Source organism: Pseudophryne corroboree, chromosome 4 (assembly GCF_028390025.1).
Source record: "Pseudophryne corroboree isolate aPseCor3 chromosome 4, aPseCor3.hap2, whole genome shotgun sequence".
Taxonomy (NCBI): Eukaryota; Metazoa; Chordata; class Amphibia; order Anura; family Myobatrachidae; genus Pseudophryne; species Pseudophryne corroboree.
In genome coordinates this window covers 415,639,202-415,664,427 of record NC_086447.1, presented here as the reverse complement: position 1 = coordinate 415,664,427, position 25,226 = coordinate 415,639,202, and the positions used below count along the sequence as shown (strand labels likewise).

Below are 25,226 nucleotides of genomic sequence, written 5' to 3'. Positions count from 1 at the left end.
AAGTTTTCCACGGCTTACCATCCTCAGACCAATGGTCAAACCGAGAGGGTGAATCAGGACTTGGAGGCCTTCCTCCGCATCTATGTGTCCTCCTCTCAAGATGACTGGGTTCAATTACTTCCCTGGGCCGAGTTCTGTCATAACAACCAGTATCATTCTTCATCTGCTTCAACACCATTCTTCACTAACTTTGGATTCCACCCTAAAGTCCCTGAGTTCCAACCGCTTCCAGCAACTTCTGTTCCCGCAGTGGATATCACCTTGCATCAGTTTGCCAATATCTGGAAGAGCGTACGATCAGCTCTGCTCAAGGCATCGTTCAGGTACAAGAAGTTTGCGGATAAGAAGCGTCGAGCAGTTCCTGCTCTCAAGGTGGGTGATCGGGTATGGTTATCCACGAAGAATTTGAGGTTAAGAGTTCCCAGTATGAAGTTTGCACCTCGCTATATCGGTCCTTTCAAGATTGAACAAGTCATCAATCCTGTTGCTTACAGACTCCAGTTGCCTCCCTTCTTAAAAATACCCAGGACATTCCATGTTTCCCTGTTGAAACCGCTGATCTTGAATCGGTTTCATTCCTCACTTCCTCCAACTCCGAAAGTCCAAACTCAACGAGGCGTTGAGTATGAAGTGGCCAAGATCCTGGACTCACGTCACCGTTACGGTCAACTACAATATCTTATTGACTGGAAGGGTTATGGTCCTGAGGAACGTTCATGGACCAATGCTTCTGATGTCCATGCTCCTGCCTTGGTCCGGAGATTCCATTCCAAGTTTCCTCAAAAGCCAAAGAAGTGTCCTGGGGCCACTCCTAAAGGGGGGGGTGCTGTCACGATCCGGGTATCTGGACGCCATTTCTTACCCATCAGATGCCTCCTAAGGCTGGCTCAGCGCTCCAGGACCGGATCCCATCTGTTATCCTGATGTGTACATTCCTGTATCCTCTCCTGTCACTCTGGGACGCTGTCACAGTAAACGCCATATTACACCTGGCATGGCGTCTCCCGCGGCCTCCGCCGCCGTCCCTGCTCTTCTGCATGCAGAGTGTCTGAGTGGCGATTACGTCATCCGCGGCCTCCGCTGTGTCCGCGTGGTTGGATGTGCATCTGTCAGCCTGGCGCCTCCTGTCTCCGGTGGCCGGCGCCGCCATTACTGTTTTCATTACCACATGGATTACAAACCAAACTTCCCTCCAAGTGTCTGCATGGGCGCAGCCATCTTGGATTCTGTCAGCTGATCATTTCCACCAATCTGTTCTCAGTATTGATAATCTGCATAATTGCCTAGCCAATCCCTTCCTTGCTGCAGGTATAAATACACTGTGCCTGAGCAAGGAAGGCGTCAGTGCTTTGGTTGTCAAACCTAGTTCCTGTTTGTCTCTCTCCTGTGATTGTCTTCCAGGTTCCAGCTCCTGTCTCAAGACTTCCACCATAGAAACCCGCACCAGCATTCCACCTGCGGTGTAGCCTGACTCTCCAATCCATTGTGGATTCATCTGTTTCCAGCTACAACATTACCTGCTTCCAGCTCAGCTTCCAGCAGAGTACAGCTTCTCTTAAAGGGCCGGTGTCCTTTCTACACTTTACCACTCTCCACCGGTATTATTATTTCTCCGCTCTCAAGTTCTACATTTCAGTTCATATTTCATCGCTCCCAAGTTAATTTATTATTAAACTGGTTCCAGCCAGTATCCACTCCGTGCTAACAACAGTCTGGTTCCAGCCAGTATCCACAGCAGCCGTTTTATCTTCAGCAACCCAGCTTTTCCTGGAACACCAGCTGGCACAATCCTGGGTTATCTCCATTGCTACAGTCGGGTCTGGTAAGGACTTTCCATCTAGAAGATTATAAGAACTATCTCACACTACCAGTGCCCTGTGGCTCCTGCCATCCTGTAGTACCCAGGAACTGTATTTATTCTTTGCTGACTTTTACGTTTTCTTTTACTGCTGCTGTGTTGCGGAGTTGTCATAATAAACATCATTGACTTTTATCCAAGTTGTCGTGGTCACGCCTTCGGGCAGTTATTATTCATGTTACTTACATGTCCAGGGGTCTGATACAACCTCCCAGGTTCCGGTACATCTCAGCCCCTACAACTGAGGCTGCCTCCCGTCAGCTCAGGCCCTCAGTTGTGACAGTCCATTTCTGCCAGGAGAGGGTTATGGACTCGGCAGTGGACAGGTGATGCAGATTCCAAACGACACATGGAAGTTCTGCCTTATAATGGTGAGGAATTGTTCGGGGATGGTCTCTCGGACCTCGTTTCCACAGCAACAGCTGGGAAGTCTACATTTTTGCCCCATGTTCCCTCACAACCTAAGAAAGCACCGTATTATCAGGTACAGTCCTTTCGGCCCAATAGGGGTAGGCGGGTTAAAGGCGTGTCCTTTCTGCCCAGAGGCAGAGGTAGAGGGAAAAAGCTGCAGCATACAGCCAGTTCCCAGGAGCAAAAGTCCTCCCCCGCTTCCTCTAAGTCCACAGCATGACGCTGGGGCTCCACAGGCAGAGCCAGGTACGGTGGGGGCCCGTCTCAAGCATTTCAGCAAGCAGTGGGCTCGCTCACGGGTGGATCCCTGGATCCTTCAAATAGTATCCTAGGGGTACAAACTGGAATTCGAGACGTCTCCCCCCACGCCGTTTCCTCAAATCTGCCTTGCCAACCACTCCCTCAGGCAGGGAGGCAGTGTTACAGGCAATTCAAAAGCTGTATTCGCAACAAGTTATAGTAAAGGTGCCCCTACTTCAACAAGGAAAGGGTTACTATTCCACAATGTTTGTGGTACCGAAACCGGACGGTTCGGTGAGACCCATTTTAAATTTGAAATCTTTGAACACATATATCAAAAAATTCAACTTCAAGATGGAATCGCTCAGGGCGGTTATTGCGAGCCTGGACGAGGGAGATTACATGGTATCGCTGGACATCAAGGATGCTTACCTACATGTCCCCATTTACCATCCTCACCAGGAGTACCTCAGGTTTGTGGTACAAGATTGTCATTACCAATTCCAGACGTTGCCGTTCGGTCTCTCCACGGCTCCGAGGGTCTTTACCAAGGTAATGGCGGAAATGATGATACTCCTTCGAAGGAAGGGAGTTTTAATTATCCCGTACTTGGACGATCTCCTGATAAAGGCGAGGTCCAGAGAGCAGTTGTTGGTAGGGGTAGCACTATCTCGGGAAGTGCTACAACAGCACGGCTGGATTCTAAACATTCCAAAGTCACAGCTGGTCCCTACGACACGCCTGCTGTTCCTAGGGATGGTTCTGGACACAGAACAGAGAAAAGTGTTTCTCCCGGAGGAGAAGGCCAAGGAGCTGTCATCTCTAGTCAGAGGCCTCCTAAAACCAAAACAGGTGTCGGTGCATCACTGCACGCGGATCCTGGGAAAAATGGTAGCTTCCTACGAAGCGATTCCATTCGACAGGTTTCATGCAAGAACCTTTCAGTGGGACCTGTTGGACAAGTGGTCCGGATCGCATCTTCAGATGCATCGTCTGATAACCCTGTCTCCGAGGACAAGGGTGTCTCTGCTGTGGTGGCTGCAGAGTGCTCATCTTCAAGAGGGCCGCAGATTCGGCATACAGGACTGGGTCCTGGTGACCACGGATGCCAGCCTTCGAGGCTGGGGAGCAGTCACACAGGGAAGAAACTTCCAAGGACTATGGTCAAGTCAGGAGACTTCCCTGCACATAAATATTCTGGAACTAAGGGCCATTTACAATGCCCTAAGTCAGGCAAAACCCCTGCTTCAAAACCAGCCGGTACTGATCCAGTCAGACAACATCACGGCGGTCGCCCATGTAAATCGACAGGGCGGCACGAGAAGCAGGACGGCAATGGCAGAAGCCACAAGGATTCTCCGATGGGCGGAAAATCACGTGTTAGCACTGTCAGCAGTGTTCATTCCGGGAGTGGACAACTGGGAAGCAGACTTCCTCAGCAGGCACGACCTCCACCCGGGAGAGTGGGGACTTCATCCAGAAGTCTTTCAAATGATTGTAAACCAGTGGGAAAAACCACAGGTGGACATGATGGCGTCCCGCCTAAACAAAAAGCTAGAAAAATATTGCGCCAGGTCAAGAGACCCGCAGGCGATAGCTGTGGACGCTCTGGTAACACCGTGGGTGTACCGATCGGTTTATGTGTTCCCTCCTCTTCCTCTCATACCAAAGGTACTGAGGATAATAAGGAGAAGAGGAGTAAGAACTATACTCATTGTTCCGGATTGGCCAAGAAGAGCGTGGTATCCGGAACTTCAAGAAATGATGTCAGAGGACCCATGGCCTCTACCACTCAGACAGGACCTGCTGCAGCAGGGGCCCTGTCTGTTCCAAGACTTACCGCGGCTGCGTTTGACGGCATGGCGGTTGAACACCGGATCCTGAAGGAAAAGGGCATTCCGGAGGAAGTCATTCCTACGCTGATAAAAGCTAGGAAAGAAGTAACCGCGAACCATTATCACCGCATTTGGCGAAAATATGTTGCGTGGTGTGAGGCCAGGAAGGCCCCAACGGAAGAATTTCAGCTGGGCCGGTTCCTGCACTTCCTACAGTCAGGGGTGACTATGGGCCTTAAATTGGGTTCCATTAAGGTCCAGATTTCGGCTCTGTCGATTTTCTTCCAGAGAGAATTGGCTTCACTACCTGAAGTTCAGACTTTTGTTAAGGGAGTGCTGCATATTCAGCCCCCTTTTGTGCCTCCAGTGGCACCTTGGGATCTCAACGTGGTGTTGGATTTCCTAAAGTCACATTGGTTTGAGCCACTGAAAACCGTGGATTTAAAATATCTCACGTGGAAAGTGGTCATGTTGTTGGCCTTGGCTTCGGCCAGGCGGGTTTCAGAATTGGCGGCTTTGTCATGTAAAAGCCCTTATCTGATTTTCCATATGGATAGGGCAGAATTGAGGACTCGTCCCCAGTTTCTTCCCAAAGTGGTATCAGCTTTTCATCTGAACCAACCTATCGTGGTGCCTGCGGCTACGAATGACTTGGAGGCTTCCAAGTTGTTGGATGTAGTCAGGGCCCTAAAAATTTATGTTTCCAGGACAGCTGGAGTCAGGAAAACTGACTCGCTTTTTATCCTGTATACGCCCAACAAGTTGGGTGCACCTGCTTCTAAGCAGACTATTGCTCGCTGGATCTGTAGTACGATTCAGCTTGCACATTCTGCGGCTGGACTGCCGCATCCTAAATCAGTAAAAGCCCATTCCACAAGGAAAGTGGGCTCTTCTTGGGCGGCTGCCCGAGGGGTCTCGGCTCTTCAACTTTGCCGAGCTGCTACTTGGTCAGGGGCAAACACGTTTGCTAAATTCTACAAATTTGATACCCTGGCTGAGGAGGACCTTGAGTTCTCTCATTCGGTGCTGAAGAGTCATCCGCACTCTCCCGCCCGTTTGGGAGCTTTGGTATAATCCCCATGGTCCTTACGGAGTCCCCAGCATCCACTTAGGACGTTGGAGAAAATAAGAATTTACTCACCGGTAATTCTATTTCTCATACTCCGTAGTGGATGCTGAGCGCCCATCCCAAGTGCGGATTGTCTGCAATACTTGTATATAGTTATTGCTTAACTAAAGGGTTATTGTTGAGCTATCTGTTGAGAGGCTCAGTTGTTATCATGCTGTTAACTGGGTATTGTATCACGAGTTATACGGTGTGATTGGTGTGGCTGGTATGAGTCTTACCCGGGATTCAAAATCCTTCCTAATTGTGTCAGCTCTTCCGGGCACAGTATCCTAACTGAGGTCTGGAGGAGGGTCTTAGTGGGAGGAGCCAGTGCACACCAGTAGTCTAAAAGCTTTCTTTGTAGTTGTGCCCAGTCTCCTGCGGAGCCGCTAATCCCCATGGTCCTTACGGAGTCCCCAGCATCCACTACGGACTATGAGAAATAGAATTACCGGTGAGTAAATTCTTATTTTATTTATTACCAGTTATTTATATAGCGCACACATATTCCGCAGCGCTGTACAGAGAATATTTGCCCATTCACATCAGTCCCTGCCCCAGTGGAGCTTACATTCTATATTCCCTACCACATGTACACCAGTATATATGGTAGTAACACAAAGTGGTGAGGCAGCATTCTCTACTTGCTTCCCAGCCTGCAGCCAGACGGTGAATGACTGTCATCATGCTGATTGGTGGATGGCTGGAGCTATCCACCAGTCATTCACTGTATGGAGAGATGGCACAGGACCGCAGGAGGGGCATTATTTTTTTTTAAATTGGTACCTGTTAATGGGTGTATAGGGGACCCAGTGCATTGCTTTGGCCAGGGACAAAAATGCTGTTAATATGCCCCTGGTGTGCGGAAAAGTTTAAACATATCTTTAAGAATAAACATTACACAATGAAAACAGAGGCACTAGCATTTTACCCTGAATCTAGGTCAGGTTGGGGGAATTCTTTCCCATTTAGATGGACATCTTTCACCTTTCAATATCTTGGTGTAAAAATCCCTTCTCATCACTCTCAATTGTATGCAGCCAAATATCCCAGGCTCCTTTCCCAAATGTTTGCTGACTTTTGTGAGGAGCCTTGCCTCTTTCTTATATAGGCAGATGCAACATAGTTAAAATGGTAAGTTTCTCACACATATCGGCCCTCATTCCGAGTTGTTCGCTCGCTAGCTGCTTTTAGCAGCATTGCACACGCTAGGCCGCCGCCCTCTGGGAGTTTATCTTAGCTTAGCAGAATAGCAAACGAAAGATTAGCAGAACTGCTACTAAATAATTCTTTGCAGTTTCTGAGTAGCTCCAGACCTACTCACAGATTGCGATCACCTCAGTCCGTTTAGTTCCTGGTTTGACGTCACAAACACGCCCTGCGCTCGGCCAGCCACTCCCCCGTTTCTCCAGACACTCTCGCGTTTTTCCCTGACACGCCTGCGTTTTTTAGCACACTCCCGGAAAACACTCAGTCACCACCCAGAAATTCCCCTTTCCTGTCAATCATTCACCGATCAGCATTGCGACTGAAAAGCGCCGCAGGATCCACAGCAAAACTGCTAAGTTTTTAGTTAAATAACTAAGCGCATGAGCCCTGCGTGCCTTGCGCATGCGCAATTAGCAACAAATCGCAGCATAGCAAAAATCGGCAATGAGCGAATAACTCGGAATGACCCCCATTGTACATGATCCACATGTTACCTCTTCTTCTCTCTAAAAAAAGATTTGCAAATGTTAAATCAGAAATTACAGCACTTTATCTGGGCCAATAAGCACCCTAGAATATCCCTACACAAATTGCAACATACCACTGGAGGTGTGAATTTATCTTGTATTAGGAAATATTCTCTTGCAGCCAACTATCGCTTTGCCACGGATTGGTTAAGTGATGCCTGTGTTTACACAAATTTCTCACAGAACAGGCTGTTAGCCCTCAGTAAGCCGCATTGCTTCATACTCACCCCACCTCACTCCCCAGGAGAATAAAGTTAATATACTTTTGTCTACAGCATGCAGCGCTTGGAGACAGGGCCGCTTAATGGTGAAAATGTCCCCCTATTTTTCTCTTTTTCTCTGCCTCGTGGCTAATCCTACTTTTGCAGATGGCCAACCATCTCATCACAGCTGGTCTCTTTAGGAGTTCAAATATTTATACCAATTTATAGATGTTGATATGTTACAGACTCTCAAGGCCCATACACATTAGACGATGTTGCTCTGTGAGCGACATCGTCTAATGTTTCCCCCTCCCGGGCCGGCCGGCCGGCGGCCGACTATACACACTAAGCGATATGACCGCTCATATCGCTCAGTGACGTCACGCCCCCGCCAGCCCTGCATGAAGGTCGTGCACGACAGTCCACATCCTTCATGCATGCCCTACCGACAGCGACGATCGTTGCCGACCCGCGGGGCCGCGCATCGGTCGTCGCTGGCGGCATACACACTTGACGATAAAATGAGCGACGTCGCTCATTTTATCGTTAAGTGTGTACGGACCTTCACACTCAGCTCCATAGTAAATTCCCTAAAATCTGCTTCCTGCTCTTTCCTTATCTACAAGTGCAGAGTTACATTCATAAAATAATACGGTGGCTGATGGAGGTTGACGGTCAGTGTAAATTAGATTTCACATTATGGCTCAGACCTACGGAGCCCTATTCATCCTCCCATGTTTATTTCTGTATTTGTCTTGTTATTAATTTAGAAGAAATTACAGGGGGTCTAGTGAAGTGGAAAGATGCCTTTCCAAACCTTACTTTCTCTCAGTTGGTGAAAGCTACTAGAAGCCTAAACAAGACTTTAATCTCTTCTTCCTATGCTGAAATGAACTAAGAAATTTTGCACCAGGGATATTACACCCCTAGATTGAATTACTTGATAGGACAATCAGACAATTCTAATTGTTATAAATGTGAATCCACCGAGGCAGATATTGACTGCTGTCTAGTCTTGCCCTAGAGTGGCAGAGTTTTGGAAACTAGTACACCAGTATATCACTCATGCACTTCAGATAGATATATCCTTGTCTCCTAAATGGGTATTTTGGGGATCTTTTTCCCACTTGGTCTCCCCTGATATATCTAAAGATAATAACATACTTTTATCCAAAATTGCGGGAGCAGTTAAAAAAAAATGGATAGAGCCCACATCCCCCTCACTTACCCTGTTCTTTCCCAGACTTACTCATTTATTTCACATGGACTGGACATCTGTTAATACGGAAAGGTTTTGCTGAGAAATTCTTTTCCACTTGGTTACCTTATGTCCCGACCTGAAACAAATGCTCAAACATTGCTTTCTCATACGTCCTAGAAGATGCTGGGGACTCCAAAAGGACCATGGAATATAGACAGGATCCGCAGGAGACATGGGCACTTTAAGACTTTGAATGGGTGTGAACTGACTCCTCCCTCTATGCCCCTCCTCCAGACTCCAGTTAGATTCTGTGCCCAGAGAGACTGGTCAGACACTGAGGAGCTCTACTGAGTTTCTCGGAAAAGACTTTATGTTAGGTTTATTATTTTCAGGGAGCACTGCTGGCAACAGGCTCCCTGCATCGTGGGACTGAGGGGAGAGAAGCAGACCTACTTCTGTGAGTTTAAAGGCTCTGCTTCTTAGGCTACTGGACACCATTAGCTCCAGAGGGTCTGTTCACTTGGTACGCCTAGCTGCTCGTTCCCGGAGCCGCGCCGTCACCCCCCTCACAGAGCCAGAAGAAAGAAGCCGGGTGAGTAAAAGAAGCACAGAAGACTTCAGTGACGGCAGAAGACTTCAGTGTCTCTGAGGTACCGTGCAGCGGTTGCGCTGCGCGCCATTGCTCCCACACACAAGCGGCACTACAAGAGCGCAGGGGGGGGGGCGCCCTGGGCAGCAATATACCTCATATATTACCCTGGCAAAGAGGTATACAGTGCATAGGCACTGTATACAGACCCCCGCCAGTATGAAAATTTTAAAAAGTAGCGGGACTGAAGCACGCCGATAAGGGGGCATGGCTTAGCCCTCTCTGCTCTATCCAGCGCCATGTTCTCCTCACAGAGATGCTGGCCCTGCCAAAACACTGATGAACAGCTCACAGTGTAAAACGGGGGGGGGGGGGGGGGGGGGACACACAGTTGTTTAGTGCAATATACGTAAAAAAATAAAAAATAAAGCACTATATATAATGAGCATGTGGTAAATGAGCTGGTAAACATTTTCTGTGTTTTCCCTGTCAGATACTGGGATCTACCCCTTATAGTCAGTGTAATGTCGGTGGGTGTTTAGTACACTGCCACAAACGGCAAATGGGAATCCCTCTGTCGCCACCGCCGACTCCTGATGGTACTTGATTCATGAAATTAAGTGTCAACATGTCAGTAGTTGTATACTTTTCCAAAAGAAAAAACTATATGGGAGACACAGGCGTGTGTGGGTGACCCTGTCAGCACCAACTAATCTGACTGGGTATAAATTAACATGATAATGTGATGCATTTCAAAAAGCTATACCTGTATATGTATATGTATGGTACTGTTGCATTGATCTGTGGCTCGAGCACAGACGTAGTAATATTTGTGGGGGCGTAATATTAATTATATATTTCTCTGACGTCCTAGTGGATGCTGGGAACTCCGTAAGGACCATGGGGAATAGCGGCTCCGCAGGAGACTGGGCACAAATAGAAAGCTTTAGTACTACCTGGTGTGCACTGGCTCCTCCCCCCATGACCCTCCTCCAAGCCTCAGTTAGGATACTGTGCCCGGACGAGCGTACACAATAAGGAAGGATTTTGAATCCCGGGTAAGACTCATACCAGCCACACCAATCACACCGTATAACTTGTGATCTGAACCCAGTTAACAGTATGATAACAGAGGAGCCTCTAGAAAAGATGGCTCACTACAACAATAACCCGATTTAGTTAACAATAACTATGTACAAGTAATGCAGACAATCCGCACTTGGGATGGGCGCCCAGCATCCACTACGGACTACGAGAAATAGAATTATCGGTAAGTAAATTCTTATTTTCTCTGACGTCCTAGTGGATGCTGGGAACTCCGCAAGGACCATGGGGATTATACCAAAGCTCCCAAACGGGCGGGAGAGTGCGGATGACTCTGCAGCACCGAATGAGAGAACTCCAGGTCCTCCTCAGCCAGGGTATCAAATTTGTAAAATTTAGCAAACGTGTTTGCCCCTGACCAAGTAGCTGCTCGGCAAAGTTGTAAAGCCAAGACCCCTTGGGCAGCCGCCCAAGATGAGCCCACTTTCCTTGTGGAATGGGCTTTTACAGATTTAGGCTGTGGCAGGCCTGCCACAGAATGAGCAAGCTGAATTGTACTACAAATCCAACGAGCAATAGTCTGCTTAGAAGCAGGAGCACCCAGCTTGTTGGGTGCATACAGGATAAACAGCGAGTCAGATTTTCTGACTCCAGCCGTCCTGGAAACATATATTTTCAGGGCCCTGACTACGTCCAGCAACTTGGAGTCCTCCAAGTCCCTAGTAGCCGCAGGTACCACAATAGGCTGGTTCAGGTGAAACGCTGAAACCACCTTAGGGAGAAATTGAGGACGAGTCCTCAATTCTGCCCTATTCGTATGAAAAATTAGGTAAGGGCTTTTATAGGATAAAGCCGCCAATTCTGACACGCGCCGGGCTGACGCCAGGGCCAACAGCATTACCACTTTCCATGTGAGATATTTTAAGTTCACAGTGGTGAGTGGTTCAAACCAATGTGATTTTAGGAACCCCAAAACCACATTGAGATCCCAAGGTGCCACTGGAGGCACAAAAGGAGGCTGTATATGCAGCACCCCTTTGACAAACGTCTGAACTTCAGGAACTGAAGCCAGTTCTTTTTGGAAGAAGGAAAGAGACAATAATAGTGTAATCCTGTATGGTTTGGTAATATAGGGATGGTGTAAAATTGCACTTACATTTCATAAAATGGGTAAAGGCATGTATCTCACTCAATAGTGAGTAATTTCCAGGATAAGAATAATTCTGTCCCTCTTCTAAAGATGGATCTCTGTTGGGTAATCTATAGGTCCAGAGGATACACATAGGGCAGCACCTGGGTTAAGCATTCCCCCATACCAAATTCATGGAGATTCAAATGGAATACCGCACAAGCCAGGGCTGCAGCCCTGGCTTGTGCGGTATTCCATTTGAATCTCCATGAGTGAGATACATGCCTTTACCCATTTTCTGAAATGTAAGTGCAATTTTACACCATCCCTATATTACCAAACCATACAGGATTACACTATTATTGTCTCTTTCCTTTTTGGGTATATTCCGAATAACTGCCAAAGGGAATCTATCTGGATGGAGTAAAAGAACCAAGAATCCTGGGGACTGTTTGTATTACCCAAAGAGACATCTGAGGGAAAATTACATCCACTTTGGTGGGATTGACTGACTCCCTTCTGTGTTTATGTAACCTCATATAACGCCTATTGAAGTCTCTATTTTTGTTCTTTCCACATTTGCTTGAAGTTAGGTGTTACTTCTGAGAGGCTTTTTGTGCTGTTTGTGTGGGGTGTAGTGCGCCTATTCATATATCATCAGCCACTGTTTCTATTCTCCTACTATATACTACAATGCGGCACAGATATGGAGCGTTTTTCAGGCAGAGAACGTAGATATTTTCAGCACACTGAGCACAGATATTTGCAAGCACACTGAGCACAGATATTTGCAGCACACTGAGCACAGATATTTGCAGCACACTGAACTCAGTGAGAACACAGCCACGTCCTCTCGCTATCATCTCCAAAGCACGAGTGAAAATGGCGGCGACGCACGGCTCCTTATATAGAATACGAATCTCGCGAACATCCGACAGCGGGATGATGACGTTTGGGCGCGCTCGGGTTAACCGAGCAAGGCGAGAAGATCCGAGGCTGCCTCGGAACCGTGTAAAATGGGTGAAGTTCGGGGGGGTTCGGATCCCGAGGAACCGAACCCGCTCATCACTAATTTAAATGTGTATATTTATACAAAAAATGTATAATGAATGCTGAAGTAAACTTTTCCTTCTCATGTGCTGGTCGCTCTGTGGAATAATTCTAGGTCAGCCGTGACAAGATGGTTTCAAATCATCACGAGGAGTCCGAGTGTTTATTCTTTTCCCGCCGTGGATAGAATAAAGTGAGAGTCAACCCCTGTTCTGCACGGGGCCCTGTCACAAAGGATCGTTTACAGGAAGCTAAGTGATATTTTAATTATATGCTTTGATTATACTTGCATTGCATGCGCAGGGGGGAGTGCTTGTATTCAGAAATGGTCGGTTACTTTGTCATCCGATATAATTACCCTGGGAGAGATGATACTCCTTAAGTTGGGTCATATCTAGAACATTGCAGCATACTGCCGTGCGACTACAAGGGATGGGACTCTTGACTGCGCGGGCCACTTCCATGGCGGTCTCGGCTAGGAGGGCGTTGTGGATTCGCCAAAGGGATGCAAATGCTGACTCCGAAAAGAAGTGGAGTCTCTTCCCCATGAAGGTGAAGCCTGGTTTGGTGATGGCCTTGTTAATATGCTCTCGGCAGGTGCCACGGGTAAGTCTACCTTCTTGCCCTATGTTCCCTTACAACTGTTGGTGACGCATTGTTGTAGGATGCAGTCATTTTGACCGAATAGATAAGGATTCCCCTTTCTTTGCAGGTAAAGGAAGGTAAAAAAAAAAGGGTAAGAGGTCAGCTGCCTTTTCAGGTTCACAGGAGCAGAAATCATCCATTGGTTTCTGCCACGTCCACCGCAGGACGTTGGGTCTATCTTGTGGGGGCGCACACCGGTGGGACCATGTCTAAAACTCTTCAGTCAGTCCTGGAAAGGACATGGACCAGTGAGTAAAGGATAGAGTCCCTAGGGGGACATACGGGAGTTTCCAGGTGTTCCCCTCACCGATTTTTTCAAATCGACCTTACCGATCCTCCTCATGACAGGGAGGTAGTATGTGACACAATACAAGAGTTGTGTCAGGATTAGGTCATTGTCCTGCTGTTCCGGTCATTAAAAAAAAAAAAAAAGAGAAGAAGCTGTTAATCAAGCTTTTTCGTGCGCCCGAGGCCGGATGGCTCGGTCAGACAAATCCCAATATTCCTACTTAAACTCCATGAGGGAATCTCTCATGGCAGGGTTCTCCACTCTGAAAGAGGAGTAGGGAGGTCTAATTACAGTTTCTTCCGCATTAGGCTTACCTGAGGTTTACGATTCAGGATTGTTCTTACCATTTCACAAGGGTGATGGCGGTATGATGGGTTTCCTTCGATAGTAAGGAGTCATAATTATTCTGTACTGGATCGCTCTCCGAATTACGGAGAGATCAAGAAGCCAAATGGTGCAAAACATTGTTTTCTCCGTGGCAGTTCTTCAACAACAGTACTTGCCAGAATCCCTGTTGGACCCAACGACGCGGTGATCGGCTTGGGCAATATTATTAGAAGCAGTACTGAGAAGAGTTTATGTGCTTCCAAAAAAAAAAAGGGGGAAGCTCTGAGAATTCAGAGTCTGGCAGACCTGCAAAGGTGTCAATCCGTCAATACATTCAGTTGCTGAAAAAGATGGTTGGGGCCTACGAGGCCATTCAGGCCTGAGTGTTTAGCAGGACCTGTTGGACAAGTGGTCCGGTTCCCACCTGGGATAATCATGGTTTCAAGACCAGTATCTCGCTCATGTGGTAGCGGCGCAATTCTCACTGAGGACAAGTGTCATATTAGGATACTTGTCGCCTCATTAACGGTCTAGAGTGAAGGGCCGTTTACAACTGTTTTCTACAGACAAAAACCGGAGAAGAAATGGCAGAAGCCAGAAAGATTTTCCGCTAGGCGATGAAAACATTTACGTGCTCTCTCAGCGATGTTTGTTCCAAGAGTGGACAACTGGGAAGCAGACTTCCTCGGCGGACATGTTCTCCGTTCAGGAGGGTTGAGTCTTCATCAAGCGGTTTTCACAGAAGTGATAAGTCTTTGGAGAATTCCGCAAATAGACAAGATGGCGCCTCGCCTCGACAAGAAACTTCAGAAATATTGTTACAGGTCGAGGGTCCCTCAGCGATAGTGGTGGACGCCCTAGTGACACCGTGGGTGTTTCGGTCGGTCTATGTGTTCCCCCCACTTCAACTCTTTCCAAAAATCTTAAAGATTATAAGAAGAACAAAGGTTCAGGTGATCCTCATTGTTCCAGACTGGTCAAGGAGGGCTGGTATCCGGATCTTCAGCAATTACTCATAGGAGATCCCTGACCTCTTCCTCTGCGAGAGGATCTGTTATAGCAGGGGCCATGTGTGTTCCAAGACTTACCGCGGTTTCCATTGACGACTTGGAGGTTGAACGTCGGTTCCCAGCCCGAAAGGGTATTCCCAGTGAAGTCATCCCTACTCTTCTTCAGTCAGAAAAGAAGTAACGTCAAAACATTACCACCATATTTGGGGAAAATGTCGTGTCTTGGTGTGAATCCAAGAAGGTTCCTATGGAAGAATTCCAGTTGGATCATTTTCTCCCTTATTTTCTTACAAGATCGTGTGGATGTGATCTTAGGTTGGGCTCTATTAAGGTTCAGATTTCAGCCTTATCGGTTTTCTTCCAAAAAAAACCAATTGGCCTCCTTTCCAGAGTTTCAAACTTTCGTAAAAGGAGTCTTACACATCCATCCTCCCTTTGTGCCTCTGTGACACCATGGGATCTTTACGTGGTGTTGCAGTTCCTGCAATTTCTTTGGTTGAACTTTTCAGTATGGTTAAGTTGAAATTCCTCACTTGGAAAGTGGTCATGCGGTTGACCTTGGCATCCGCAAGGCGGGTGTCTGAGTTGGCAGTTTGGTCTCACAAGAGCCCTGTTTAATCTTCTATGAAGATAGAGCGGAGTTGAGAACTCGGCAGCGGTTTCTGCCAAAAGTGGTTTCATTGGTTTCACTTGAACCAACCTATTGTGGTACCGGTGGCTACTGACGCCTGGGCGACATCGGAGTATCTCGATGTGGTCTGAATTTTTAAATTTTGTGTTGCCAGATTGGCACAGATCAGGAAAACGGAGGATCTGTTTATCCTATATGCTCCCAACAAGATTGGGGTTCCTGCTTCCAAGCAGACTATTGCACGCTGGATCTGTAGGCCCTCATTCCGAGTTGTTCGCTCGCAAGCGGATTTTAGCAGATTTGCTCATGCTAAGCCGCCGCCTACTGGGAGTGAATCTTAGCATCTTAAAATTGCGAACGATGTATTCGCAGTATTGCGATTACACACCTCGTAGCAGTCTCTGAGTAGCTTCAGACTTACTCGGCATCTGCGATCAGTTCAGTGCTTGTCGTTCCTGGTTTGACGTCACAAACACACCCACCGTTCGCCCAGACACTCCTCCGTTTCTCCAGCCACTCCTGCGTTTTTTCCGGAAACTGTAGCGTTTTTTCCCACACGCCCATAAAACGGCCTGTTTCCGCCCAGTAACACCCATTTCCTGTCAATCACATTACGATCGCCAGAACGATGAAAAAGCCGTGAGTAAAATTTACTTGGCGCAGTCGCAGTGCGAACATTGCGCATGCGCATTAAGCGGAAAATCGCTGCGATGCGAAGATTTTTACCGAGCGAACAACTCGAAATGAGGGCCGTAATACGATTAAGCTTGCTCGTTTTACGGATGGATTGCCGTTACCGAAATCTGTAAAAGCCCATTCTACCAAGAAGGTGGGCTCATCCTGGGCGGCTGCCCGAGGGGTCTCGGTTTTATAGCCTTGCAGAGCAGCTGCTTAGTCGGGTTCAAACAATTTTGCAAATATTCTACAAGTTTGATACCCTGGCTGTTGAGGTCCTCTTGTTTGGGCAATCGGTGCTGCAGAGTCATCCGCACTCTTCCGCCCATTCTAGAGCTTTGGTATAGACCCCATGGTCCTTTTGGAGTCCCCAGCATCCTCTAGGACGTATGAGAAAATAGGATTTTAATACCTACCGGTAAATCCTTTTCTCTTAGTCCGTAGAGGATGCTGGGCGCCCGTCCCAGTGCGGGCTGTATCTGCAGTTATTGGTTATGGTTGCACTCATGTTGTGTTTCTTTTCAGTCAGTCTGTTGCTGACGTTATTCATTCCATGGCATGCGGTATGCTATTATTGGTTGTGTTTACACACAGGTTGTGTTACATTTTCGGTCAGCATATTGCTGTATATTTTTCATGCCGTCGGCTGGTGTTCTATTGAATGCCACGTTCTGCGGCATGTTTGAGGTGTGAGCTGGTATGACGCTCACCGTGTTTAAACAATAAATTCTTTCCTTGAAATGTCCGTCTCCCTGGGCACAGTTCTATAACTGGAGTCTGGAGGAGGGGCATAGAGGGAGGAGCCAGTTCACACCCATTCAAAGTCTTAAAGTGCCCATGTCTCCTGCGGATCCCGTCTATACCCCATGGTCCTTTTGGGTCCCCAGCATCCTCTACGGACTAAGAGAAAAGGATTTACCGGTAGGTATTAAAATCCTATTTTCGCCTAACTACATGGTATAATTTAGCTGTCTTAGATAGAAGTGCACCTTTCTAGCCATGACTGGTTTTACCATGTCATATTGCTTATGTTATGTCTCTGGTTCATTTTACTTTATATGGTAATTGCTATGCATATCATTTCATGTTGTGCTTTTTTTGTCCATGAACCTGTTATATACTTTCGACTCCTCGAAGGCTAATGGGAGTGATACTTTGTTACTACACATTGGGGGTCATTCCGAGTTGATCGCTCGCTAGCTACTTTTTGCAGCGCTGCGATCAGATAGTCGCCGCCTATAGGGGAGTGTATTTTCGATTTGCAAGTGTGTGAATACCTGTGCAGCCAAACTCTGCAAAAACATTTTGTACAGTTTCTGAGTAGGTCTGAATTTACTCAGCCCTTGCGATCACTTCAGCCTGTCTGGTCCCGGAATTGACGTCAGACACCCGCCCTGCAAACACTTGGACATGCCTGCGTTTTCCCAAACACTTACAGAAAACGGTCAGTTGACACGCAAAACGCCTTTCTGTCAATCTCCTTGCGATCGGCTGTGCAAATGTATTGTTCGTTAAATCCATCGCTCAGCAACGATCCGCTTTGTACCCGTATGACGCACCTGCGCATTGCAGTGCATATGCATGCGCAGTAGTGACCTGATCGCTGCGCTGCAAAAAAAAGCAGCGTGCGAACAGGTCGGAATGATCCCCATTATTTGTTGCTATATCTACACACCTGCTAATGCCTATATATCCTTTTTGAGGTTTTTGTACTGGTGTATTCTTTGAGTCAATAATTAAAAATAAAATAAAGAGTAGACATTACAAAACATACCAGCTGTTTCATAAGTTACCAGACTAAAACATTTTATGTTTTATTACGATTTAGGAGGAAAAATATCCCCAAAATGTTATATATGATTCATAAAAATGCCCAGTTATGTGCACAAAATTTTATTAAATAAATTAAGTTAAAACTATTAAATTTCAAGCTCTCAAGCATTTCATTTAAGGCAAATACAGTATACCAAGTTATGTGTGATAAATTGCCAATAAATCAACTAAAGGTACCTGCTTAGTCTAAAGAAGAGAGAAGCAAAGCAACTGAAACAGTTGTTGTCTTTAAAATTCTAATCTTGTATGTTGGTTAATTTTGTATTAACCAAAATGTAGTTCTGTGAGATACTGCAATATGCAATGAAATAAAGGCACATAAAACATTGCTTAAAATAAGATGAAAGAAAAACCTGTATAGATGTATACATTGTACAATACTTTCAATGTACATAATAGTTATTTGGCTAAACAGATGCAAACATTCAAATTAAGTTATTTCTAATATGAGCTGAGATGTTGAAATACCCTAGATAATATCACAAAATTATTAGTAAACAAGCTTTTAGTAAGATCAAACTGAAGTTTTACTTATTAAATAGAACCCCCGAAGTGGCATTAGAAATGGAAAACAGTAATTAACTTTTTGTGCTTCAGACATCTTTCAGAACTGATCATCCAATCTTTGTTTACATTGAATAAAGAGAACACAATAAATCAGTTGTGAGTCAGGGAACTCATTTCAGAAGGGAGAGAGGATTTTCTATGCCTCTAACAAGACATATTTAGATCTTCATTAAACTGGCATCGGCAGACTCAAGCCATTTAATAAAAAAAATATAAAAACTCAAAATTCAAATTGGCCTCTTTTTTTCTGAAATGACATCCCTTTAAGTAGGTTTCAGAGACATGGACTCCATATATACAATATACAGTATCTACGTTCACATAACAAGCCTATCATTTAACATCCAAGAATACTCTTAAAAGAAATATGGAGGCAGAACTTTTTTCATAGTAAACAGGTCAAGTCCTTCATTAAAGTTTTGTACAGCATTTAATATGGTTAAGACTGCAGTGACTTTTTCATGTTATAAATCTTCGTAGCAAAATAATGTTCCTATTAGAAAGAAGAACCTGGAAGTGATGTGCCAATTTTATTCGTCACAACACTAATTCAGCAGAAATATACAGAAATCAACATTCATGTTACATGTGCATCAAAAGAAATGACTGAAATGAATATGTATGTGTAATGTGTAATCTCGTCACATCTAGCAGCGGTTCAAGTCCAATGTTACTACTTTCCTTGGTACAATTGCTAGCAGCTGTAACATCCTCTTTGTTGTAAACATGACCATATATTTCCAATGTGGACAGTTAATTATTTTTATATAGATTAAAAGTGCTTTAGACTCTAAGGTTTATAAACAGTACCATCTAATAATAGGCCTTTCAAATTGCTCATACTAAACCAAGTCAACACATTTTGTGTCATTGACTTTGCAGGCAAGTTGATACTTAAATCAGCTTCCATATATTCTATAATTGAAGGTGTGTGCGTGTGTGTCTGTATAATTTGTAGCCTTCACTTAAACATGCATTTTCATGCAACTAGGAGAGATAGGCTTGTAGTAGAATTGCCATTCTGTTTCTTTCCGCTTCTTGCAGTTACACTAGTTTTACGGGCTTTTCAAAAAAGTTCATGCAATGATATGAATGACTAAAGGAATCATAAACCCTATAAAAAAATGTTATTTGTGTATAACATGTGGAGGGCTAAGGGTTTCTGTACCATCCCTATTTTTGCTAATGCTTTGAGATGATTTTGCTATTCCAGTCCTCAAAGAGTCAGGTAACAAAGTGGTTTCCACTATAGGCTCAGAGACAGCATCAAAAGTTTCAGTCTCTGTCTCCAGCTCTTCATCTGGAATAAAAAGTTTTGATTCCCTCCATTGTGGGTAAAATTCCTGGCTGCCTCTGGAGACACTTGAGTCACTGCATGAAAGCTGCACATTCAGTTCTTCTGTGGATTGAATCAGATTTTGCACAGAAATTGATTTGCCAAAATCTTTGTGTGTAAAGGGAACTGAGGACAATACCCCACTATTTGCATCAAGGCTTTTCCGCCTTACAAATTTTTTTGCTAAACTAGGTTGTGCAGGCTGTAAGATTTCTTTTGAGGCAACAAGGCAGGCGGTGATATCACAAATATCTTCTTTTGTGGTCATAGGAATTATTTTAATTGGTTCTGGTTTGTTGATATTCTTCATGGAGGATACAGCTGGTAGCTGTAATGTTGTAGGTGCTGTTGGCTTTGAGGCCTGGCTTATTTGGTTTGATATACTGTTTGTTACCATAGTTACAGGTCCATCACTTACATTTGTTGATGCCTGAGTCGCTTGGCTATACAATGTAGGACTAAATCCATAGTAAGCAGATGTGTTAAATTCATTTGGTGTTAGTACAAACTGTAGCCCCCGGGGGATATTGGCACTAGCCGATCTGGTAATAAATCCACTGGTCTGTGCAGAACTGGACAGATCTTTGCTGTCTATAGGACTTTGATAATCTGAGGTTTGTTCACATTCAAATAGTGGCATCTGAAATGATGCCAAAGTCAGTGCTGAGGCAGATCCTTTCTTTAAGACCTGTTGGTAGATATCAAGTAGGCTGTCTAATTTTGATTCAATGGATTGTACCTGCAGTTAAGACAGTAAACATATGTAGCAATTATAAATATAGCAATCACAATTACATTGACTACAGCTGAATAAGCACAGGTGGATCTTAACATTGCTGAAAGAATTGACATACTCGCGATAGTATCCTGGCAGTGCTTTAATGCTAGGCAGGAAATGTATCCTGCATCAATACTTGCCAATGCCTAAGCTGCACATGAATGTGTGTGTGTTTGGAGGTGTTTGTTCTGATCAAGTTCGTGTTGTAATATTGTATAAAGAAGGTGCTATTAGAGGGAACATAATGCATACATGCCAACTTTCTGGCTGCCCCCTCCAGCCATGGGGCAGCCAGGTCGGCAGAACAGGGGGCGTGGTTCCGGCATAAGGAGTGATCCAGAGGGCATGGAGATGCAGCTGCGTCATCACAGCCCCGCCACCACACTAAACATTTCCCATGTTACCGGCATTGTAAAGCAGGAGTGGGGCTTGGATGACGTAATTCAGCATGAATTGCATCATCACAACGCCCACTTTTCCTCCGTATTAGACAGCTGGGGGGGAGTGGGTGGCCAGAGGGGATGGTGTGGGTGGCTGCAGGGTAAGCTGGCTTTGGTAGGCTTGCCTACTTTTCCAGATGGCTGGAAATGCCACCAGCTTTTTGGGAACCTCCCAGCCGTTCCGGGAGATTAGGCAAGTATGGCATAATATCCACTGACATGCCAATGTGTCCATTATAACATATCATCAATGCCTACAGTTTTCTGTATTACTTTACTATTGTGTATAGATTTCTGTGGTGTCTTTTGATTAAGACATTGGGCTAAATGTAATAGCCTCTGCGTTGCCGTAGGTGCAAACATTCTGCATTTTTTTAAAAGCAGCCATCATTTTCAAGGCAAAACCAGGTTGGTTTTGCCTTGTAAATGATTGCTGCTTTAAAGAAAACGGGCAGACTCTCACAAAGTCCTGCACCTCTAGCAACTCAAAGGCTATTACATTTAGCCCAAGGTCTCTTTTGAGTTGTTACAGCAATATTATTTAAAATTGTGTGTGACAGTGATATTTTCAAATCTGAAGAGTCACTCATTTCTGGGGACGATAATATCTGAGATCGGTTTCCAGATAATGGTGTAGAAAATGTAGATTTTTCCACAGCAAATAACCAAATTTAAACCTCCCAACTGATACAACTTTGTTGTGACAGTCCCAACACTATCTCAACATCTTGAATATGTCCTGCCACTTGGAAAGTTGGGTATTATGTCCTGTTCAGAATCAGACTAGCACTTAACAGGTGCTGCATACCCCAGTGACTGTTGTGCAAAGCAATGGGAAGTGAGGGCTGCAAAAGTTGACCTATCTCTTCAGAAGCGCTAGGCATACATTCCAGTGGCCAAGACCCACCGCCACATGCCCTATTTCTCATACGTCCTAGAGCAGTGGTGGCCAACCAGTGGCTCTTGAGCCACATGCGGCTCTTCCTTTATTCAAATGTGGCTCCCAACACTCTAAATCATGTGACCACAACAGATAAAGTAACCGCTGCACTCCAGCCAGACATGCAGCAGCACTACAGGGACTGAAAACTGAAGAAGCCAGATCCTAGAGACACCCACCGACAAAAAGAGGACATATTAGGGGCTGCTGCAATGGCACGAGTTTGTGGGGTGGCTGTAGTGATACATGAGGGTGCGCTAAAGTGACACAAGGCGGAACTGGCTAGAGTAACACAGGAGGGTCCTGGTAGGAGTGACACATGGGGGAGCTGACTGGAGTGACATAGGAGGTGCTAGCAGGAGTGACTCATGGGGAGCTGGCTGCAGTGACAGGAGGGTGTTGGCTGGAGTGACACATGGGGGAGCTGAAGTTTATTATGTGAATCTGGCCTTTTCAATTATTTTATGTAAAATTGGCTTTTTCAATGGATTTGGCTTAAAAATATATATTTTATGTCGTTCTGGCCTTTTCAATTAATTTTTATACCAGGGGCGTAGTCTAGCAGGCAAAAGGCCACATTCCATTTTTGCATGCGCGCCTTCGGCTCAATGTTGGCTCTTTGACATACCTAACAAGGTTTTTTGGCTCTTTGTCACTGACTGGTTGGCCGCCACTGTCCTAGAGGATGCTGGGGTCCACTTCATGACCATGGTGTATAGACAGGATCCGCAGGAGACATGGGCACTCTAAAGACTTTTCATTGGGTGTGAACTGGCTCCTCCCACTATGCCCCTCCTCCAGACCTCAGTTGTAGAAATGTGCCCAGGTCGACTGGATGCACTCTGAGGAGCTCTACTGAGTTTCTCTGAAAAGACTTATGTTAGGTTTTTTATTTCCAGGGAGATCTGCTGGCATCAGACTCCCTGCTTCGTGGGACTGAGGGGGCAGAAGTAGGAACCAACTTCTTAAAGAGTTTCATGGCTCTGCTTCTGTCTGACAGGACAACATTAGCTCCTGAAGGGAACTGAACGCTAGCCGTGCCTAGATGCTCACTCCCACAGCACGCCGTTACACCCCTCACAGAGACAGAAGTCAGAAGACAGGTGAGTGTTAGAAGACAGATCTTCAATCAAGAAAGTGATGGCTAAAGGTACCGTGCGGCTGGAGGGAGTGCAGCGCGCCATGTTGCCCACACATACACAGGCACTGCAGGGTGGAGGGCGCGGGGAAGGGGGGGGGGGCACCCTGGGCAGCATGAAACCTATGGAAACTGGCATAAATAAGGGGCATAAGTTGCTGAGGCACATCCTACCCCCGCCAGTATAAAAAATTACCTCATAAAAGCTGAGGAGAAACACACCATTGAAGAGTGGAGCTTCCTCCTCAGCCAGCACACTGCTCAGCGCCATTTTCTCTCTCTCCTCAGGCTGCAGAGACAACACTGGTCCTCCTCCACTACTGACAGGGGGGGGCCACAGTGAATTTGGTTCTATATAATTGTGTGATTAACATTATAAAAGTGCTGAATGTCAGTGGGCATTTTGTGTTTACAGACATTGTGTTACTGGCGCTGGGTTGTGAACTGGCAAATCCCATCTGTGTCCCTCTGACAGATTTTACTGTGGGTCTGTCCCCTATAAATCCCGGAGTGTCTGTGGTGTGGTTCTGCACGTGTGTGACATGTCTGTGGCAGGGAACTCTGTTGAGACATGTTAGGGACACAGAGGTGTAATATGACACCAAGAGCCTGACTGGGTGAAAAGTTACATGATAGTGTGAATCATATCAGTAAGAGGTTGGACTGAATCTCATACAGAAAATGAAAATAATCTGTTGAAGATGTGATTTTTAATAGTTCTGCCTTTCATCCACAGGGACCTTTCTGAGTCACATACAAAGTTGCACAAGTAGTACAAACTGATACCGACACGAACTCTGATTCCTGTGTCGACACTAGTGATTCCAGGGGAATAGGTCCTAAGTTAGCAAAAAAGCATTCAAAACATGTTTTAGCTATAAAGGAGATGTTACGAAGCCCCCTCTTTTACCACAAAGAGAGGGTTTACTTTAGTAAAGAAGTAATGTAATTTTCCCTCCACCTCAGGTCTGATTTAACCTGAAAAGAAATTTCAGATTCCCAAAAGGAATTCAGGCAGCCTACCTTTTTCCAAAAAAAAGTGGGAGTCATCCGGCATTTTAGACAGGACCCTGTCATAAAAGAGAAAAGGTATTTCTCCCTGCGCCTGGAATGGCTTAACTTAAGGAGCCGACAGACCGCAAGTGAGTGAGGTGATTTATTGATGTGGCCAATGGGATACTACTCAGGCCTACCATTGTCTGTGAGTGGGTGAGTAGTGCTATTGAAAAGTGGTCAGAAAACTTGTCATTAGACATTGACACAATAGATGGAGACGAGATACTCCTAATGTTAGGTCATATCAAAGACGCTGCTGCGTACGTACTAGAATCCATGAAATATATTGGTTTCTTGGAATCAAGAACCTCTACCATGGCAGTATCGGCTCGGAGGGCGTTGTGGATTCGCCTGTGGAATGCTGATGTAGATTCCAAAATAAAATATGGAGGCTCTCCCGTATAAAGGTGAGGCCTTGTTTGGTGATGGGCTGGATGCGTTAGTCTCGGCGGCTACCGCAGGTAAGTCGACATTCTTGTCTTATGCTCCTACACCGGCGAAAAAGACACATCACTCACATACAGTCCTTTCGGCCCAACAAATACAAAAAGGCCAAAGGTCTCCCCTTTTTTTGCAGGTATGGGAAGGGGAAAAGGAAAGAAATCTGCAGCATAACGCTGGGGCTCCCTTGCGGGAGTCTGCTCGGGTGGGAGCACGTCTGAAACTTTTCAGCCAAATCTGGATTCAATCTGGCCTGGACCAATGGGTCTTACAAATAGTGTCCCATGGGTACAAACTAGAGTTTCAAGACGTCCCCCCGTGCCGATTTTTCAAATCGACCTTACCAGCTTCTCTTCCGGGAAGAGAGGCAGTAAAAACGGCAATTCAAAAATGATGTCAGGATCAGGTCATTGTCCTGGTACCCTTGGCACAGTAAGGAGAAGGTTTTTTTATTCAAGCCTCTTCGTAGTTCCAAGGCCGGAAGGCTCGGTCAGACCGATTTTAAACCTGGAAAATCTGAATCTCTACCTGAAAAGGTTCAAGTTCAAGATGGAATCCCTGAGGGTAGTGATATCCAGTCTGGAAGAGGGGGACATCATGGTGTCAGTTGACATAAAAGATGCTTACTTGCATGTTCCCATTTATCCTCCTCACCAAGCTTATCTGAGATTTGCAGTACAGGATTGCCATTACCAGTTTCAGACGTTGCCGTTCGG

The 25,226-nt window shown here is 45.8% G+C and overlaps 1 protein-coding gene across 2 annotated transcripts in view; it reads right to left on the bottom strand.

Annotated features, from left to right (window-relative positions):
- Nucleotides 1-18,898: 18,898 nt before the first annotated feature.
- KCNQ5 (potassium voltage-gated channel subfamily Q member 5) overlaps nt 18,899-25,226 on the bottom strand; it is a 1,045,273-nt gene continuing 1,038,945 nt past the window's right edge. For both annotated transcript variants that reach the window (XM_063916808.1, XM_063916809.1), the window contains one exon: nt 18,899-20,456. In XM_063916808.1, coding sequence (XP_063772878.1) covers nt 19,509-20,456 — 948 coding nt within the window. In that variant the 3' untranslated portion in view covers nt 18,899-19,508. The remainder of the gene's footprint in view (nt 20,457-25,226) is intronic.